This window comes from Thalassophryne amazonica, chromosome 10 (assembly GCF_902500255.1).
Source record: "Thalassophryne amazonica chromosome 10, fThaAma1.1, whole genome shotgun sequence".
In the NCBI taxonomy this organism is placed as follows: Eukaryota; Metazoa; Chordata; class Actinopteri; order Batrachoidiformes; family Batrachoididae; genus Thalassophryne; species Thalassophryne amazonica.
This window is the reverse complement of record NC_047112.1, coordinates 77,204,186-77,222,654: the sequence shown is the minus strand read 5'-3', so window position 1 is coordinate 77,222,654 and position 18,469 is coordinate 77,204,186. Positions and strand designations below refer to the sequence as shown.

At 41.6% G+C, this 18,469-nt stretch overlaps 1 protein-coding gene across 1 annotated transcript in view; it reads right to left on the bottom strand.

The window, feature by feature from the left end:
* Positions 1–972: 972 nt before the first annotated feature.
* c10h19orf44 (chromosome 10 C19orf44 homolog) overlaps positions 973–18,469 on the bottom strand; it is a 21,221-nt gene continuing 3,724 nt past the window's right edge. Inside the window, exons 2-9 of the mRNA XM_034180332.1 lie at positions 15,521–15,642; positions 14,790–15,270; positions 12,848–13,193; positions 7,866–7,930; positions 5,252–5,729; positions 3,060–3,149; positions 2,667–2,833; positions 973–1,726 (exon numbers count right to left, since the gene is read on the bottom strand). Coding sequence (XP_034036223.1) covers positions 1,679–1,726; positions 2,667–2,833; positions 3,060–3,149; positions 5,252–5,729; positions 7,866–7,930; positions 12,848–13,193; positions 14,790–15,270; positions 15,521–15,642 — 1,797 coding nt within the window. The 3' untranslated portion in view covers positions 973–1,678. The remainder of the gene's footprint in view (positions 1,727–2,666; positions 2,834–3,059; positions 3,150–5,251; positions 5,730–7,865; positions 7,931–12,847; positions 13,194–14,789; positions 15,271–15,520; positions 15,643–18,469) is intronic.

Genomic DNA, 18,469 nt, shown 5'->3' with positions numbered 1-18,469 from the left:
TATCACCAATGTAGAATTTGTGTTGGATGAAGGAAACACCAGTTCCTCATTTTGGCCACAAGTGCACGCCGTTTATTTCACTTGTTAATTGTACATGTTCATCGTTCAGTATAGCCGTTTATTTCACAAAATTCAGACATATACAGCTCTGTCATCTGTCAACAGCAGGAACACACAAAGGGGAAGCGAGCATCAGCGTGTCATATGCATACACTACACATGGGCAATTACAGGAAACTGTGCACAACAGAACAGACTTTTGCTCAGCCCCCACACAGGGGTCCTGTCAGCAGACACAGATTTGCACATCCTGCAGGGGCACTGATGGGTAGTCATCAATATGCGTGTGCGGCTCATTAAGATGTACGGCAGGAAGCACCCTGTAACTGACTGGCGACAGCTTATTTGCACAGCTGGCATACAGAGACCTTTGTGTTAACACATGCAGGACACGGGACCATTGTTTGAGCTCTGCACATTTGGGCGTGTTAACATCAGAGAACACACAGTGGCTCACTCTGTTATATTGAATTTTGTGCAAAACGTGATGCAGGATCACAACAGTTTCTATTTTCATCGACAAGTAATTGGACCAACACTAACATTTTCAAGTCACTGAATATTTCTTGGAATTGATTTCCATCAAGCATTTAAAAAATAGTACCAATATGGCACTGTTCACCAAGTCTATAATTCCTTCAGTGTAGACTTGGTGAACAGTGTGACCTTTCTGTTGCATCATCAGCTTCAGAGTGAAGTGGCCCAGAGAAGGATTTTCTTAAAGGAAATTTCAGCTAGGTTGTCAGAACACACATGGGACATTCTAGCCTACATCTGAACAGTTTTCTTTTGTGAAAATCCATCTCTTCCACTCTACCATGAAGTTGTGAGCGGTGTTACAACAAGCAGAGGTTCTATCCTGAGTTAGTCACAGAAATCCATAACTCAAGAGGTGTCATAGGTGTCTTGGTAGCTTCCATCATTGGACTCCTTGCACAGTCAATTTTGGACACTTGCCTTCACCAGACAGATTTACCAGAGTAGTGCCACAGTGTTGGAACAACTGGAAAAAGCCAAGGGGGCACCCACATCTCATCTGGCTGCACCAGACCGGATGGCTATTTTTGATCAGGGAGGATGGGCCATTTGTTTGCCTGTGCCGATTCTCCGTATGATGTGGAGTTGCATCAGGAAGGGCATCAAATCAACATGTCGCTGTGGCAACCCCAAGTGAAAAAGGGGGAAGCTGAAAGAACCAATAAATTTAAAGTTTAATAAAATAAACTGCACAGTTCCATTTTAGTGCAACAATAATACTGTTGTAGTTCAGCTTCTGCAGTGATGAACATTAATCACTGATCGATCAACACTTAATTTATAAACTTGCATGGCACAATTTCAAACTAACGCTTTCACAAATTAGTTTTGTGTAAAAACCTGAGCCTGTAAATTCACTGGTAGGGGTGGTCACTGCGTGGGCGTGCTGTATCTGGTGCCCTACTCTTTTATAAAATTCACATTTAAGTATCTGGCTTGTTTAAAGAGTTAAGCACAAGATATGAAGGGAGCAATAACATTGCTACTCCACAGCAACACAGCTTGTAGCCTCCTTCCAGATTGCTCAGCACCTCGTTTTCAGGTTCAGTTGCACAGGCAGAGGGCGCTGTACTGCTGTTGCTCAGTCTTCCTCTACTGTCATCCTGAGAGCTCTGTGCTTTCTGATGTACTAAGAAAAGAGAGGAAAAACTGTCACATTTTCAATGCAATATCAAGCTAATGAAAAAGTTTTAGTTTCCAATAAACTGAAGAATGTGATGCAGGGAAGCTGATTCAAATGTGGCTTTTATTTACAGTTGAGTTTACATGCACATCGTGGGCATGAATGTCACGGTCATTTTGGGGTTATAATGATTTATTTGAACTGTTCTTGTCTCTATATTTTCCATCATTAGTCATTCTAAAAAAAAAAAAGAAGGATTGGGCACACAAGTTTGAGTTTATTTTGGATCTTCTCTAATCCACACGGTTAAAATTGCACAATGAAATGTCTCCTCTGCATTTAACCCATCCAACTTACAGTTAGACACAATCCAACCACTAGGGGCAGTGGGCAGCCAAAGTCTGGCACCCGGGGACGAACTCCAGATGTAGAGGCACTGCCTTGGTCAGGGACAAAGAAAGAAGCAGACCCTAAATAAGCATGTTTTTGATTGTGGGAGGAAAGTGGAGTGCACGGAGAAAACCCACAGAATATGCAAACTCCACACACAAAGGCTGGGAAGCAATCCCATGACCTTCTTGCTATGAGGCACCAATGCTAACCACTAAGCCACCGTGCTGCCATCCCTGCTAATATCTGGTTAAATGTCCCTTAACAAGCTGCAGCTCAATCAGATCCTTTTGGTAGCCATCAACAAGCTTCGGAAGTGCTGCAATCAGAGTACTGACTCTTTTATTGATGAGTCTGGGTGTGGCATTCTCATCCTGCGTGTACTCACAGAGCATAAGTGAATATTGACCGTATTGATTTATTATTATTTTAAGAATTTAAGACCACAGACACTGTGGTACATGCAAAGTAATGAAGAATAGATAATGAATGTAAGTACACAGTAAAAGTTCACAGGATGATCTGAACCTCACACGCATGTGCAGCCTGCTCGTACCTCTTCAGTGTCCTCCAGGGTGGTGTACTTGTAGTCCGGGGGTCCGATACTCTGCACTATTTTGGAATACAGCTGGTGGTTGCTCTCCATAAAGTGCTTCGTCATAGCAAGTTGCTGTCTCAGCACATTGTTGAGAACAATTACAGTTGGAATGTAGGTGCTGAGAGCTGGCAGATAAGAAACATACACATGAAATTACCACAACTGTGGCTACTGACAAGCACACAACATTTTATACAAGGATTGTGGTAAATAATATATAAATAATGAATGTTTATGAGTTCAATGGTACGAATATTTCATTCGGTGAAAGCTGGAAAGTTCCATTCAGTGAGGCGAAGAAAATAAAAAAATATATACATACATTTTTTTTTTCATTATTTAGGGCCTTACCCTCCAAAGTCTCAGCACCCACTGTGTGAATGGCTGCTGGGACGGGATTGACACAAGTCAAACCTCCTGCTGGGTTCAAAGTAGACAAACCTACACACAAGGAGAGTAACAGAATAAAAACAGAAAAGACCACGTTTCATCACGTCTGGACCTCTATGTGTTGGTATGTGTAATGATGACCATAATAAAGTATCCAGATATTTAGTGCTCCCTCCCACTTCCAAAGACATTCATGTGCCATACGTGTGTGCATGTGTGATTATGTTTGTCTGTCTATATGTGGTCCTGTCCAGGATGTATCCACCTCGTGCCCTATGACTGCTGGAATAGGCTCCAGCCGGCCCCACCGAGACCCTTGATTGGAGTAAGTGAGTATAACAAAAAGACATTGAGAGGCCTCTACGTTTGGTGAAGTCAGGGTCAGCATTGTACCCGCTACTGGTAACACTGATCCAGTACAACCTGTTGTGTGGACATGTAGGTGCCGTCTAACCGCCACTTCCACTGGTGAGGAGGGTGGCGTGGCATGACACCCAGCAGGATGAAAAACAAGAACTGTCAAAAGGTTGGATGAACTTGTAAGTCAACGGGTTCCATCGCAAGGTAGCCTGCAGTATGAGGGGAGAAAGCCATTTAGAGGCTCATCTCTTGACATTAAGAACCCACAGGAGAGACCAATGGTGTCATCTTTGGAGGATGGCGGCTGGTTCAGTGCTGACGGGTCATCCACTGCACAGCATCACCCAGGTCCAAAACTGAGACGGATCATGCGGGTGGGCACTTGGAACATCCGTTCACTCAGTCAGGATCCTTCACTTGTCGTGGCGGCTCATTTTTTGTTTTCTTTGCAATTATTTAAGTTCCATTAAAATCCATAGTTTGTTTAATATGGAAAGGAGTTTTTATATGTTGACTCTACATTGTAATCTGGACATTGTTCTGTTAATATCAGGTTGAACTAATTACATTTTCTTTGTCTCTGAGTTACCATAAGTGCGGTGTTGGTCCTCCTTCCTGGTTTGGCCAAAAGAGGTACAGCGCAAACCTCCGCCAACACTAGGTGCCAATTTCACAAAATTTTTCAAAGTCCTGTTAGAAGTGGTTTTTCATAAGCTAAATGTTATCAGATGTCAGGAATATGCACGTTGTTCATGCACTTAAATCAAAGGGTTTTTTTTGTGGTGTTGTCAAGATTTTATTTTTTTTTTTCAGCTTTTTCGGTTTCTAAATTCTTTATCAGATAATTTTCACAGAACATTGGTTATCTCTGCTGTGCACAATTTGGCATTGCTTTTTGGCACTTGGTTTCCGACTGATAACAAGATTGGAACCTCCATCCAATTTTGGTGGTGTCGGTAAATCCATAACAGAAAAATGAGTGGCTGGCTCCATCCAGAGATGGGTGTGGTGTCTGTTCTGGAAACCCTCCTGTCCTGTGCACTGGCAACATTTCCTGTATGTTTGTTTTGTGAATTGCTTTGTAAATTGTGTCGGTAGTGTGGCCCAAGCAGAGGGCCATCCTTTGAGTCTGGTCTGCTTGAGGTTTCTTCCTCAAATCATCAGATTGAGTTTTTCCTTATCACTGTGCTTGCTCTGGGGGTTGGTAAGGTTAGACCTTACTTGTGTGAAGCGCCTTGAGGCAACTTTGTTGTGATTTGGCGCTATATAAATGAAAACAAACTGTAAAAAAAAAAAAAAAATGTTCACCAAATGGGCTTTTCAATGTTAAATTCAAGTGTCCACAAAATCCACAATCTGGATCAGATCCGGATCAAACTTTGTCAGTCGATAAAGGGAACCATCCTACATAAACACTCTCAAATATGAAAGAAATGTGACAGAGTTATGAATGTTTGAAAATTCATTCAGTGTTAAAGATAGGGATTTTTCCAATTTTCCAAGATCTTTCCTGATTTTGACCTATGACTTTGAAAACTGAATCACTTGTTGCCTATCCAGATATGAATCTTCAGTAAAAAATTTCATATAGTGCTATATGAAAAACTGTGGGCCCCAGGCTGTTCACAAACAAACAGACAAACAGGGGCAAAAACATAACCTCCTCCAACTTTGTTGGTGGAGCTAAAAAGCGATTTTTTGCAAAAGAAGAAATCCTCAAAAGGTGACTAGAGCACTCAGAGGCTTGACTGCTGACAACTAAGGTGAAGTTACCACAGCGGAGACGGACTGACCTGACCATGTGTGATCCAGTGGACCATGCTGGGTCTGTACTGCTGCATCCTTCAAACTACTGCTGGCTGAAACAGGCTTCCGGTGGCGTTTTGTCCGGCTGTCGTGTTTTATTGACGATACAAAGTCTCTGCTTCTGCTGCTGAGCTTTGAGGTTGGACTCTGTCTAGAGGTCCGTGTGGTGCAGGAGCAGCTTGTATCTGAATTGTTTTCTGCCCCACTGTGGGGAATATCTGAATCCAAAGCCTCCTCTATTACTTCAGATATATTTTTCTCTTCCTCTCCACTTTCTCCCAAGTGTTCAGACACCTCAATGGCACTATTATCTGACTGTGTTCCGATGTCACTCTCAAAGTCACTTTCGTAGGACTCCTCCTCTTCTTCCTCCTCCTCTTCATTCGTATTCAGTCCAGTAAACTGCTGGTGTGCTTCAGAGGATCCAGTCAGAGGGATGGTGTCTTTAAAATGATCAGCTTCTCTCTGTTTATACAACACAGTCAGCATGCAGACATCAATTTACTGCACAATGAATTCAAGATGGAGCTTCAGCTGTGTTCCAACAAAAACATCAACAGTAAAATAACACTGGTCAACAGGATTTTTCTTGCATGGAGTTTTTCAATGGCTTCTGGGTCATGTGGAGGTGCTGAATCTTAATCTGGTGTTAGTTTTTACCAATCACATCACGTTTTTGAGATATGAAAACATATTTCTCGCATCAAGCATTGAAGCAAAAGCTGCAGTCTCTCACACCTCTTTGGCACCATAAACGAAATTACAGCTCTTGTTCACATTTCGCAAAGCTGGTTTAAAAACTATGCTTTTAAAGCTGCTTTTGTGCAGGATTAGTGGCGTCAAACCCGTGAGTGAATGAGTAGCTTTTGCGTAATCCATCAATAAGGAACATGCAGATTGCAAAACAACGTCGTGTGATAGAGGAAATCTGAGCTCAGAAGTTACCCTAAATCAGTTCTCAAGGTCCATGTAAAAAATTTTTTTTCCCTTTTATTGTTGACCAGTGTAATATATCATGTCTGACTGAAATTGTACTTGCCGATACCGATGAAGGCCGATACCGAACAAGTACATATTTGGATCATGCCCAAAATAAGAATATAGGTCAATGTATAGGACTATTTTTGCATTAAAACTTAATGATGAAAACAAAAAACATGCATTCAAATAAAGACACTAGAATAAACTGCCAACTTTTGTTTTATTACACTGAATTTGTTCTACCAGCAAGCTTCTTTTTTTTTTTTTTTTCCATGTTTCATGTTGCTCAGGTTACAGCCTACAGAGAATACGTTGACAATGTAAAATACAGCCCTCATTCTATGGGGTTAAAATTGTCTCATTAATATTTGTAAATGCACACAGGGTGATCTACAAATAATCACTGATTTGCAAATGTGTTCAGATATCCACAAATGCAAATTTCATATTTGTAACTTGTAAATTGTAAATAATGTATTTGCAAATATAAAACTTAATTTGTAAAAAAAAAAAATTACATTTGTAAAACTGGAAATTGTATTTGTGAATTGAGTTTCAGCATTTGTGGATCACCAATTACATGCATTCATCGCTTTCCTCTGTGATGTAATTTTGAGACATTCTTTTCGCGAAATCCACAGATCCACAAACAAAATCAATCAATCAATTCAATCAATTAATTTTTTTATTTCGAACTTAGTTGTCAATTCCAGTATCATGGCAGTTCACAATATAAGCAAATCAAATGAACAAAGTTTCTTTGTACTCTCTGTACCTCTACACTCATGAAACAATAAACAAAATCAAAATGCCTACTGCTTCACAAATACACACTCACGCACACTGGATATCCACTAGATGGCAGTGTGGTTCCATTCATTACACAGCAGTCTATTTAGATCTCTCAGAGCCATTTGACTCATTTTAACTTCTGATATGAGCTGGACGGACATGGACTACATTAGATGATGGCGACTGCTCTCCTTGTCCGTCCAGCTCATATCAGAAGTCCAAATGAGTTTACGTCACAGAGGAAAGCGTGTCATGACAGGACCAAGCGCTCCCTGCGCTACTGCCTGCATTGTTGTGCTCGGTCCTTTTGATCGGCGCATTTTGCCAATCACCGATCAAACCGATCAAGGCGTGATCGGCCGATAATGATCGGTGCCCGATCGATCGGTGCACCTCTACTTAAGGCCACAGTCCAACAAAGCCCCCTTGCAAACCATCCAAGTTTTATATCTTATTTAAAATGACATCCTGCCTTCAATAGCACAGATATCTGGTATGAAACAGGAGTTACTGATGAGTTTTAACTGCAACAATGGATCATGTGCTTAAATTGTTTTCTGGTGTTTAGAAAAATAAACTGGTAGGGATTTCAGTAATGCCGATAGTAAAACCAACAGACTGAAGTGAGCAAAAACACAACCTAATATAGATAATTAATGCCAAAATTACAAATGCAAGACCAAAGTTAATTTTTTCTAACAATTTTCCCCTTTTGCTTTAATACAGCAAATTATGTCAATATAACACATCTAAATTGTGGGTCTTGCACTACTAACTTGCACAATATTGCATATTTTACTGTTCCTTTATTTTTTTGTAATATCTTACCTCCTTTATTATTGGTTCTTCTGCCAAACCAAGGTCATCTAATGTCATGACATTGATCTTGAAGTCTGTAATAACACATCACAATAACATAATTAAAGCAATAGTAACTGCATAACACCTAAACTACTAGAACATAAATGTTCTTATAAGCTCTTACATCACTTAATACAAGTTGTTAGCTGTTATCTGAGTAAATTTAATATTCATGAACTGCGTTGTTATGAAATTGTAAGCCGGTGTCACTGGCAGAAACCGATATTGAATGCCCGTGACCTTCAATCCCTCAGGTGGCACTGCATTAAAAACCAACATCATTGTGTAAAGGATCTTACCACTTGGGCTCAGAAACACTTCAGAAAACCATTGTCAGTTAACACAGTTCATCCCTACAAATGCAAGTTAAAACTCTACCATGCAAAGTGAAAGCCATACGTCAACAACAACCAGAAACACCGCCACCTTCTCTGGGCCCGAGCTCATTTGAAACGGACAGACGCAAAGTGGAAAAGTGTGCTGTAGTCTGATGAGTCCACATTTCAAATTGTTTTTGGAAATCATGGATGTTGCATCCTCCGGACAAAAGAGGAAAATGACCATCCAGACTGTTACCAGCACAGAGTTCAAAAGCCAGCATCTGTGATGGTATGGGGGTGTGTTAGTGCCCATGGCATGGGCAACATACACATCTGTGATGGCACCAACAATTCTGAAAGGTACATCCAGGTTTTGGAGCAACACATGCTGCCATCCAAGCAACATCTTTTTCAGGGACGTCCCTGCTTATTTCAGCAAAACAATGCCAAGCCACATTCAGCACGTGTTACAACAGCGTGACTTCGTAGTAAGAGTGCGGGTACAAGACTGGCCTGCCTGCAGTCCAGACCTGTCGCCCATTGAAAATGTGAAAATGTGAGGTGCATTGTGAAACACAAAATACAACAACGGAGACCCCGGACCGTTGAACAACTGAAGTCATACAGCAGTGTTCAGAATAATAGTAGTGCTATGTGACTAAAAAGTTTAATCGAGGTTTTGAGTATATTTCTTATTGTTATATAGGAAACAAGGTACCAGTAGATTCAGTAGATTCTCACAAATCCAACAAAACCAAGCATTCATGATATGCACACTCTTAAGGCTATGAAATTGGGCTATTAGTAAAAAAAAAGTAGAAAAGGGGGTGTTCACAATAATAGTAGTGTGGCATTCAGTCAGTGAGTTCGTCAATGTTGTGGAACAAACAGGTGTGAATCATGTGTCCCCTATTTAAGGATGAAGCCAGCACCTGTTGAACATGCTTTTCTCTTTGAAAGCCTGAGGAAAATGGGACGTTCAAGACATTGTTCAGAAGAACAGCATAGTTTGATTAAAAAGTTGATTGGAGAGGGGAAAACTTATATGCAGGCGCAAAAAATTATAGGCTGTTCATCTACAATGATCTCCAATGCTTTAAAATAGACAAAAAACCACAGATGAGTGGAAGAAAACGGAAAACAACCATCAAAATGGATAGAAGAATAACCAGAATGGCAAAGGCTCACCCACTGATCAGCTCCAGGATGATCAAAGACAGTCTGGAGTTACCTGTAAGTGCTGTGACAGTTAGAAGACACCTGTGTTTTTGGGTCCAATGGCTGCAGACAGTTTGTGAGACGACCCCCAAACTCTGAATTCAAGCCACAGTTCACAGTGAAGACAGTGAAGCATGGTGGTGCAAGCATTATGATATGGGCATGTTTCTCCTACTATGGTGTTGGGCCTATATATCGCATACCAGGTATCATGGATCAGTTTGGATATGTCAAAGTACTTGAAGAGGTCATGTTGCCTTATGCTGAAGAGGATATGCCCTTGAAATGGGTGTTTCAACAAGACAATGACCCCAAGCACACTAGTAAATGAGCAAAATCTTGGTTCCAAACCAACAAAATGAATCCCTTGCAGATGTGAAGAAATCATGAAAAACTGTGGTTATACAACTAAATACTAGTTTAGTGATTCACAGGATTGCTAAAAAAAAAGCAGTTTGAACATAATAGTTTTGAGTTTGTAGCGTCAACAGCAGATGCTACTATTATTGTGAACACCCCCTTTTCTACTTTTTGTTTTTACTAATAGCCCAATTTCATAGCCTTAAGAGTGTGCATATCATGAATGCTTGGTCTTGTTGGACTTGTGAGAATCTACTGAATCTACTGGTACCTTGTTTCCCATGTAACAATAAGAAATATACTCAAAACCTGGATTAATCTTTTTAGTCACATAGCACTACTATTATTCTGAACACTACTGTACATCAAGCAAGAATGGGAAAGAATTCCACAAAGCTTCAACAATTAGTGTCCTCAGTTCCCAAATGCTTATTGAGTGTTGTTAGAAGGAAAGGTGATGTAACACAGTGGTAAACATTCCACTGTCCCAGCTTTTTTGAAACGTGTTGCAGGCATCCATTTCAAAATGAGCAAATATTTGCACAAACACAATAAAGTTTATCAGTTTGAACACTGAATATCTTGTCTTTGTGGTGTATTCAACTGAATATAAGAGGTCTGTCAATAAAGTATAGGTCCTTTTTATTTTTTTCAAATCTATATGGATTTCATTCATGTTTTTACATCAGACATGCTTGAACCCTCGTGCGCATGCGTGAGTTTTTCCACGCCTGTCGGTGACGTCATTCACCTGTGAGCACTCCTTGTGGGAGGAGTCGTCCAGCCCCTCGTCGGAATTCCTTTGTCTGAGAAGTTGCTGAGAGTCTGGCGCTTTGTTTGATCAAAATGTTTTCTAAACCTGTGAGACACATCGAAGTGGACACGGTTCGAAAAATTAAGAAAAAAAAAAAATGCAGAATGATTGCCAGAAATATCCAGTAAAAAATCCGGACATCTCTAGTCCACTCATTGACGTTCGTTCACGCGCGCACGTGAACAATTAAAAGAAAAAAAAAAGTCTGGCTGCAGGCATTAGTTCCTTGTTCTCTGCTCAAACTCTCACATCACAGTTAAAAAAGGACAAAAAAGGACATAAGTCCTGAGACAGGACATGTCAACATCAAGTAGAACTCCAGACATCTCCACATTTGCTTGACGGTTCGTTCGTGCGCGTGCACGCGCATCTCGCGGCCAAAGGAGGAAAGAAAAGAAAAAAAATTGTCTGTAGGCAGTTAGTTCCTTGTTCTCTCCTCAGACTCTCTCATCACAGTTAAAAAAAGGACATAAGTCCAGGACATGTCAACATCAAGTAGAACTCCAGACTAGAGCATGACACGGGAGTGGATTTTCACTCCCGTCCCATCCCGCTCCCAGAAAAAAAATCCCATCCTGTCCCAATCCTGGACTGGAGTAAAAAAATAAATCCCATCCCGTCCCACTTCTGTAAAGATGACTCCCAATCCCATCCCGCTCCCACTCAAAATCAGTCCCACTCCCATCCCACTCCCGTATGTCTCGCGCCGTGATGATCAATCAGGGACTGAATATGTAGTGACGTGGAGATGTCTGGAGTTTGACTGAAGATGTGAACATGTCCTGTATCTGGTAGTAGCCTGTGAGCAGGACTTGTGTCTCTTTTGTCCTTTATTTCACAATTATGACAGAGTTTTTGGAGCGAGCAGCAGCACCACAGCAACAGGAGCGGAGTTTCTTTTTCTTTTTATGTTACGTGCGCGCACAAGCGAATGGAGATTATTTTACTTATTAACTACACAGATGTATAATAAAACAAATGGTGACTGGTTTCTAAACACAATTATGACAGAGTTTTTTGGTGGAAGAGCGAGCTGCAGCAAGCAGCGGAGTTTCTTTCTTTCTTTTTTTTTATTGTTTACATGTGCGCGCGTGAACGGGACAGTTAGTCCTCAAGTTGGGTCCTGCAGAGGCGGAAGGACCACTGAAAGCAGCCGTCATCCAGACGCAGCTCCTGCAGCAAATAATGATACTCCCTGTATTGGGAGCTTTTCACAACAACAAGCGTGATCAAGGTCCGTCATGTTAACTTGACTGACAACCGGAGCCGGCGAGCGGAATGGAAGCTCCTATTTGATGACGCACTGGGGCGAATTTTCGCAGCAAAAGCAGAGCGACACACCGGGCGAAGGAGGCGCGTCCATCGCTACGCGACCCCCGCAAATTTGTAGCGTCTGATCGCGCCCGGTGTGAACGCGCATTAAATAGATGAAAATCATCATCTATTTTTGGCATTCCCGCTCCTGCCGGCTCCCGTTCATTTTTATTCCCATCCCATCCCAATCACGGGATTGATAAAATTTTGAATCCCATCCCGCGGGAATCCCGCAAGAATCACGTGACCCACAAATGTCATCCTCTACTCCAGACATCTCCACATTTGCTTAAGGACTGTTCGTGCGCGCGCGCACGCATCTCACGATCAAGGCAGGAAAGATAAACTATAACAGAACTCAGAGCACAGCCCTGCAGCTCAGCACAACAACAAGTAGAAGAGAAGTCAGAATGCACAGTTTGGCTGCAGACAACCTGCTGTGCAGAGAACCTGCAGGCTGCGTTCTCACCTCCTCTCTGCCCCCTGCTGCGCGTACCTGACGCAGAAATTCCTGCGTCGTCATGACGCCACAGGGAGCAACTGGGAGCAGCCCTGGTGTGAAAGGGGCTTTACTCTGAGACTATGGACCTCCTTGTTTATCTAGTTTCCAAGGCATTAGTGAATCCGATGTTTCTTGAACAGCAGAAACCCAACCCTTTTGTGCACAGGATTGCGCTAGTATTTCCCGCTGCTTAAATAACAAAGTGCGCTGGAACACACACCAAACGGACATGCGCATTGTGCCATTCCATTTGCATTCTCCATTCCACAAAGGGCTCGAGGCGCTGACCATCAATGCAATTAAACTACCTGCACTCAGTGAATAACTGCAGCTCGGTCAACTTTACATGCAGCTAATGCCACACTGTCATAACACAAACATTTAAGGGCATTCATTTGATGAAATAAAGACCTTCACTCACCTTCAGAATAAACTGAGCACCTCTCAACATCTGAACCTTCGGACACTTCCGCAACAGGGAAGAGCTCATCAAGAGAATGGACCTCACTGTGACTGGACATGGATGAGATGGAATGCTCCGGACTCCCAATTCTGGGAGGTATTCCTGGTCTCCCTCTAGAAGAGGAAACACTGGGAGGAGAGGGGCACGGAGAGAGAGCAGAGAGGCTGTACAGAGCCTGAGCTGCAATATCAGAAGAACTCAAGCGAGAAGTAGGAGAGTGTAGAGGGGCTGTACTGGAGGATGGAGAAAGATGGACAACCATAGGAGGTGTGGTGAAGTCCTTATGGCTGGGTCTGATCACAGTCTGTAAGGGACACAGCAAAATATTACTTTGAAATTTAAACAAGGCAACAGTGCAGCCAAAAATCCGCGCCACATGACCGCACTGTTACAGGTTTAGAATCACTGACAGGCACACCACAGAATTTCAATTAGTAGTGCTGTCTGGGCAGGTCAGATCAGGTCTGGTACCATGCACTTGCACAGTGGTTCACATCATCTACCATACTACAGAACTGTCCTGGGTACTAGATGGCAACTACCCAGCCATACATCCAGTCAATGAGACTGACTACCATGAGACTGGTAGCTTATGTGCCAGGAAAAGTTTACCAACCTTGACCTTGTGAATGATGCTATGATCTTTGCAGAATCAATGCCCTGATTGCAGCATTTAAGAAGTTGGATGAGGAGTCAGAGAATCTGGGTTTGAAATTGTTCTGGGTTGAGACTTAAGATCCAAGCATTTGAAGTCTTCTTGACCTCAGTCAACAGAAGTGTATCTGTATGCAGTAAAAGTATGGACGGAGACAGTAAAAGTATAGAAGTATAGCAGTGTTACTGCAACACTGCTCAATTTTAAGAAATCTTACATCCTTACATTAAGCAAAAGCCAGATGAAAAATAGGTTTTTATTCACATATGACAACAGTGTGCCAATTGCCTGCCAAATTAAAGAGTTAAGATTTTCACTTGAAGGTAAAGTTGATATTACTGGATTTGATACTCAAGAAATTTTATACATACACAACTTCTTATGTATTAACTATACAGTATGCATGGTTTCAACTACAATAACTTTATTTTACTCTATCAAATTCTATTTTTAAAAGTCTGTTAACTCTGTTCTGTGTTTTACATTATATATGCTATCAAATTTTTTTATGACCTTGTTGAAGCCTGGTATTATTGTTTGGTTATACAATTTTACAGTATTTTTTAAACCCTTGCTTGTTTTATTGTTTATTCATGTTTTTATGTACGTTATGAATCACACCAATGTGATGCATTTGCCATTGTGTGTGAATAAAATATTTTTAAAAAATAACTTGTTGAGAGATTGATTTATCTCTGAAGTGATGCTCACATCTCTGTGTCCTCAGCCTTTGAAACTGAGAGATGCTTTCAAAGACCTTATGTAGCCATCAGGTCCATGGACAGAGGTCTCTGGGGATGGCGACACCTACAACGGGTTGTCTGTCTTGGTGGTTGCTATTGAGGACCCAAGGCAGTTCTCTAATATGGTGGATGGTGCACCACTGGACACTGGGCATCAACGCCTGCTCCCAGACCCTAACTTCACATGTCAACAGCAATGACTCAGTCATGGAGCAGAACTCTAAGAATCCCTGATCATTGTTATTGTAACATTTACAAAAACCCTTTGAGCAATCTTGTGCAACAACGATGATCCAAATTTCTAGCTTAAAGGTCTATCTCCCAATCCTGACAATAATCCTTTTGGAATTTCTTAATTTTCATTTGTGAGTTTAATAAGACACTTTAAACCTGTGAAGCACACAGATTTCTCTATCAATTTTTGCTATTGTTTAAAGTGTTAAATTTGTTAAAGCTGTTTTTTTCAGCTGACATGGCAGAAAAGATGCATAAGTGTACCTACCTTGTCTGCTCTTTTCTTGACAGATGTCTCAGGTTTCATCAAGCTGAAGTCTGTTGAATTAAATGAGTCTCCAAGCATTTTCTGCATGTCCTCTTCATCACTTTCCAGACTCACGCCACTCATTCCTCTCAACGACTTGGTCTCCAAACTCACCAATGGCACTGAAGCAACAGCAGCTCGGGACTTGGATCTAAAACCAACATCTGGAACTTTCGGATCATCAGACACAGCAGTGTTCCTCATATCAGTACCTGCAGCTTGCTCGTTTTTAATGAAATTCTTCTTCGTTGTGCTTTCATCACTGCTGGACACACCGACTTCCAGTGAGTGGGTGCATGGAGGTTGCGACACTGCATGGACAGCCTTCAGCCCCGGCTTTACTTGTTGCAGGGCCTCTTTTTTGCTGCGGACACGTCTCTCGATTTCAGCCAGTCTGCTCAAAGCAGCAGTTTGTTTGCCAAGCTGTGAAGATATCACGCTTCTAAAAGGGAAACATGACGAGAAAAAAATGATAGCCTCACTCTGATCCATTTTTGCTTATTATGTGACTTATGTCACATAAATTTAGTTTAGCTTGCTTTTTATGGCTTTTTGCAGCACAATTGATTTTTTTTTTGTTTGTTTGTTTTTGGTCTGCAAACATGTTGATTTGGAACCATGGATCAAATGATATTACTTTCTCAGCATCGGCGTAAAATACGTATTTGTGGCTCTTTCGTCCACAGATGTACCTGGGCTGAAAGTCCTGCTGCATTTGGCTGCTGTGAGTGGACTGATTGCTGTTTGTTGCACGTGAAGCCTTCTTCAAGAACCTGCTGCCTCCTGCACCCAGAGAGCTCTGAGGTCTGGCATCCTAACAAAACAAAACAATTAACTCTTTCTGGGATTATCTGCCCATCTAGTTTTTCCACTTCACTTGTTAAGGAACAGATATTTATCCCTGCACACAATGGTTTCTGGCACTTCAAAGAAATAAGTCCAACAGACAACCAGGCAATCTACAGTTAACAATTAAGCAAAACTGTGCACCTTTGAAGGCTCGCCCTCCCCATCTGTGACACCTCCTCCAGAGGAGTCGGGTCCAACAGACTGGTGACCACCTGAGAGCGTTGTGACCTACTACAGCATTCCCATTCGGCACTACAGTACGTGAAAAATGCACAAAAATGTGTGTGCATGCAAAATTCTGTTTTATTGCATGCATGCAGAGATGCATGTGCATTATAGACCGATTCAAAGTTCCGAGTGCGCATGATGTGAATCCACTTTCGGTCGCCGCTATCGTTACAAACCCACGTCAGGCACTGCTTACTGTTGCATCAGGCTTTGTTTACATCAGCGATTCATGCTTATCTCACTCTCAACACTTGGACTTCAGTGATACACAGCTCCCAGACCAGCAGCAGATGTTCAACTGGTAGTAGAGGCAAGATGGGCAGGATATGTGCAGTGAAAGACTGTGGGAATAGCACATAATCTATTGAGAGATGGAAGCAGAGAGTGTGGTACACAACTGCAGGTTTGCATCTGGGGATTGTGATTGCCCAAGGCCATTTCAGCTATTCTGATCCAGCCAGGAGAGCAGAATGGACAAAGTTAGTGAACAGAAAGCAGCAGCTGGAGTCCGGCAGTGTAAAGAACTGGACACCCAACAAGAATTCTCGTGTCTGCAGTGTACACTTTACTGATGGGAAACGCACAGAACTGCACCCAAACCCAACACTTCAACTTGGCTATGAGCTAAAGCAGGTGTGTGATAATAAAGGTTATTTCTTCATGATTTTTCTACCTGTTTTAGTGCTTGTTGATCCCTCCTCCATTACAGGGAGTGACATTAAGCTTTTTCATGCGCCTGTTTTTGTGCAGGCTGGTGGCCATTTTACCTGCCTGAAGAAGTTTTTCACTTGCCCACTTTTTCATTTCCTACCAAAAAACATTTATTCTTCTTACTTTAGGTGCAAAATGTCCTTGAAGGGCGCGGGCTCATGAGCGATACTGAAGTGTTTGCCAAAGCGCGTGAGGCACAGGTTTGTTTGTAACACTGGCATCCCATCAACCCCTGTGCGCGCGGATCTCCGATACGGTCTATTGCAACCCACCTGCAATTACCTAATTTTGAGTCGTTTGTGGGTGAATGAAATAAAATCATTAATGACTAAAATATTAACTGTGTTCCCTAAAATATGAACATATTTCAAATTTAATATTTCCTCATTCACTAATTTGCAGACTATCGTTAGGCTACACAATTATAAATTTTTATGACCAGTGGGTACATTCACCCACTTATCACAAGGAGTGGGAATGCTGATCTACCAGAAACAGCAATGCAAATGTTGCACAACAAAAGCTTCAATAAAAACTGCACACATTCACTTTGTTTGTTTCAGATTATACAGTACTCCATGATGAAGTCACAAAGTACTGTATAACCAGGAAAAGTTGGGATGATATGAAAATGCAAATTAAAATAAAAACAAAAACAATCACATTTACTTTTATTTAATTGCAGACAGTATGAATCCAAGATATTTCATGTTTTCAGCAGATCAGAGATCTTTCTCTTCACCTTGTTTGAAACCAGTTGTTACAAAGTGACTATATCACATCATAAATAGCAGTCCACTTCAGTGTTTGGTCCAGTTTATATTTGCAATGTGTGAATGAAATGGATCATAATGGGCAGAATGGGCCATTTCTGCTTATATTACACCCAAAACAATTGATGAGATGATCAGGTCTCACCATTAAAATTATTTAGTTAATTAGCCACTATATAAAGCTTTAGATCAGCATTAGAAGCACCAACCTCTTCACAGAACAGCAACAGAATGGCAGAACAGGAGCTCGTGTGGTGCTGTCCAGCATTAGTGAGGGTAAAGTTTCCAATATGGCGATGAGCTATTCTGGCAATTTGAAAAGAGATACGTTTGTGCTTTGAACATGACAGGGGACTTTCTGCTTTGTATGATAACATTTTGCAACATTATCTTGAAATTGGTTATCAATATCTTCAAATTGGTTATCAATACAAGCAGACTGAGAGGTAGGGGGCATAGTAAGGTGCTGTTTTGTCAATCATTCTGTCAATTGTATTATCATTCCGGAGTCACCGACCGAACAGTCCCCTATAAAAATTGGTCCCCCCTGCCTTCACTGCACATGTCATTTTGGAGCATCAGCAGCATCATTTCTGAACATCAGCAGTGGTTCACCGATTATCACTTCATTTCTGCTTAAAACTGCAATCATCATCTATCTCGGTGACAGATATCTGAAGCTTTTGTACAACAATCATTTCCACATAAATTCAGCATTATTTCATAATAAAAGACGGGGGACCGATCGGAGCACCACAGCAGCACATCTGTGCCTACGTCATTTCAGAGTATCAGTAGCGATTCACTGATTATCGCCTCATTTCTGCTTAAAACGGCCTCGTTTCTGCTTAAAACTGACTTCAGAAGGATTTACGAGGCTTTACTTTGTCATCTGATGGTTATTAATCACATTATTCCCTTTGATCACTTTGGATGTAGAGACTCAGTCTCAGACATGCTGCTGTGGTCCGAAATGATGCATGCGCAGTGAAAGCAGGGCGGACCAATTTTTAGGGGGGACTGTTTGGTCAGTGACACCGGTTCTGCCGACCATTCCGGTAATGCTGATTCGTGAACCGT